Source organism: Alosa pseudoharengus, unplaced genomic scaffold (genome assembly GCF_046254945.1).
Source record: "Alosa pseudoharengus isolate Yale_2024_CS ecotype anadromous, Long Island Sound unplaced genomic scaffold, YU_APseudo_1.1 YU_APseudo_1.1_scf_17, whole genome shotgun sequence".
Taxonomy (NCBI): domain Eukaryota; kingdom Metazoa; phylum Chordata; class Actinopteri; order Clupeiformes; family Clupeidae; genus Alosa; species Alosa pseudoharengus.
In genome coordinates, this window is record NW_027468640.1 from 2,641,091 (window position 1) to 2,643,590 (window position 2,500).

At 36.1% G+C, this 2,500-nt stretch overlaps 1 protein-coding gene across 3 annotated transcripts in view; it reads left to right on the forward strand.

Annotated features, from left to right (window-relative positions):
* frem1a (Fras1 related extracellular matrix 1a) overlaps positions 1 to 2,500 on the forward strand; it is an 83,475-nt gene that overhangs the window by 27,133 nt on the left and 53,842 nt on the right. For all 3 annotated transcript variants that reach the window (XM_076288458.1, XM_076288460.1, XM_076288459.1), the window contains exon 3: positions 2,381 to 2,475. In XM_076288458.1, the coding sequence (XP_076144573.1) occupies positions 2,381 to 2,475 (95 nt within the window). The remainder of the gene's footprint in view (positions 1 to 2,380; positions 2,476 to 2,500) is intronic.

Sequence of the window (2,500 nt, forward strand, 5' to 3'; positions counted from 1 at the left end):
CTGGCCCCTTTGAGGGGTAGTAGAACAGCAATCTCTGTCTGCCTAAATGGGGTCATTACACACACAATTAGCAGCCCAGCACCTGCTAATGAGGGGTCACACAGACATAAACATTCAGCCTCATCATCATCATCTTCATCTTAGACATGCAGTGTGTACTTTTAATTCATCACTAAATATCTTGTGACGTTGCTGAGTAAGATGTTTATAGCTTCGTGATTTGTGTAGTTCAGTAAGATGTTTATAATTAACTTGGTGATTTGTGTAGTTTAGTAAGATGTTAATAATTAACTTGGTGATTTGTGTAGTTCAGTAAGATGTTTATAATTAACTTGGTGATTTGTGTAGTTCAGTAAGATGTTTATAATTAACTTGGTGATTTGTGTAGTTCAGTAAGATGTTTATAATTAACTTGGTGATTTCAGTAAGATGTTTATAGTTAACGTGGTGATTTCAGTAAGATGTTTATAGTAATGTGGTGATTTCAGTAAGATGTTTATAGTTAACTTGGTGATTTGTGTAGTTTAGTAAGATGTTTAAGCCTGGCTAACGGCAAACCTCTTCTCATTGAGATGGGGTCTTGGAACTATATGTACATTTTCTCGTATTTGAAACGTGGTTTACGAATGCCCAGAGACGTTTATTGGGGGCTACGAATGTCTATCAAATGCGTCTATACATAGCTCATAACCGCTTCGGTGTGTCGTCATCGTCTTGCTGTCTTGACTTGCAGTTTAGTTTAGTTTAGTTTAATAGTTTTGTTTAGTAGTTTCGTTTAGTAGTTTAGTTTAGTTTAGTTTAGTTTAGTTTAGTTTAGTTTAGTTTGTTTTAGCAGTTTAGTTCAGTTTAGTTTAGTTTAGTTTAGTTTAGTTTAGTAGTTTAGTAGTTTAGTTTAGTTTAGTTTGTTTTAGCAGTTTAGTTCAGTTTAGTAGTTTAGTAGTTTAGTAGTTTAGTTTAGTAGTTTAGTTTAGTAGTTTAGTAGTTTAGTTTAGTTTAGTTTAGTTTAGTTTAGTAGTTTAGTAGTTTAGTAGTTTAGTTTAGTAGTTTAGTAGTTTAGTTTAGTTTAGTTTAGTTTAGTAGTTTAGTTTAGTAGTTTAGTAGTTTAGTAGTTTAGTTTAGTTTAGTAGTTTAGTAGTTTAGTAGTTTAGTTTAGTAGTTTAGTTTAGTTTAGTTTAGTAGTTTAGTAGTTTAGTAGTTTAGTAGTTTAGTTTAGTAGTTTAGTTTAGTAGTTTAGTAGTTTAGTTTAGTTTAGTAGTTTAGTAGTTTAGTTTAGTAGTTTAGTCGTTTAGTTTAGTAGTTTAGTTGAGTAGTTTAGTAGTTTAGTAGTTGAGTAGTTTAGTTGAGTAGTTTAGTTGAGTAGTTTAGTAGTTTAGTTTAGTAGTTTAGTAGTTTAGTAGTTTAGTTTAGTAGTTTAGTTTAGTAGTTTAGTTTAGTAGTTTAGTAGTTTAGTTTAGTAGTTTAGTTGAGTAGTTTAGTAGTTTAGTTTAGTAGTTTAGTAGTTTAGTAGTTTAGTAGTTTAGTAGTTTAGTTGAGTAGTTTAGTAGTTTAGTTTAGTAGTTTAGTTGAGTAGTTTAGTAGTTTCGTTTAGTAGTTTAGTTTAGTTTAGTAGTTTAGTAGTTTAGTTTAGTAGTTTAGTTTAGTAGTTTAGTAGTTTAGTTTAGTAGTTTAGTAGTTTAGTAGTTTAGTAGTTTAGTTTAGTAGTTTAGTTTAGTAGTTTAGTTTAGTTTAGTTCCTGTCGTGCTCCTGCTGCTGGTATTTGCCGTGCCTTCAAATCAGCTGAAAGCAGGACTCACAAATGGGGCCTAATTAGTGGACAAAAGAGAATCCTAGCCAACACATTTGCTCTGTGTCTGTGTGTGTGTGTGCCCTGTTCCTGTTTAGTGGTCAGTGTTAGTTAATGTCATAAGTACAGGGGCAGATGAAGGCAGGCAGGCAGGGTATTAAAATGCTCTTATTGCCCCTGTCCTGGGCGCTGGGTAAAAGCACACACACACACACACACACACACACACACAGCCCTCCCCATGCCTCTGTGGTAAGTGGTCCTTGTCATTTCACATGCGTGTCGTCTTCATCAGTCTTCACCTCTTCACTCGGCCCTCTCAGTGAGCTCTCACACACACTCAAACAACAAACACACACACTCACACACGCTCACACGCTCACACACACACACGCTCACACACACACACACACACACACACACACACACACACACACACACTGACTCACACACACACACACACTCACACACGCTCACACAAACACACACACGCTCACACACACTCACACACACTCCCACTCTGCAGTTTGCAGTTTTCACAGAGATGGTTCCTCTGCAGTTTGCTGATGTAGTCATTTTCTCTGTTCTTATCTGAAGGTGTTTGACTGCCACTTCCTGGCCGACGAGGTGAAGTACGTCCACAACGGCTGTCCAATTCTGAAGCAGGACACGATTCTGTTACGCCTCTACAGGTAGGCCTGGGCTAGCATGCTGTTC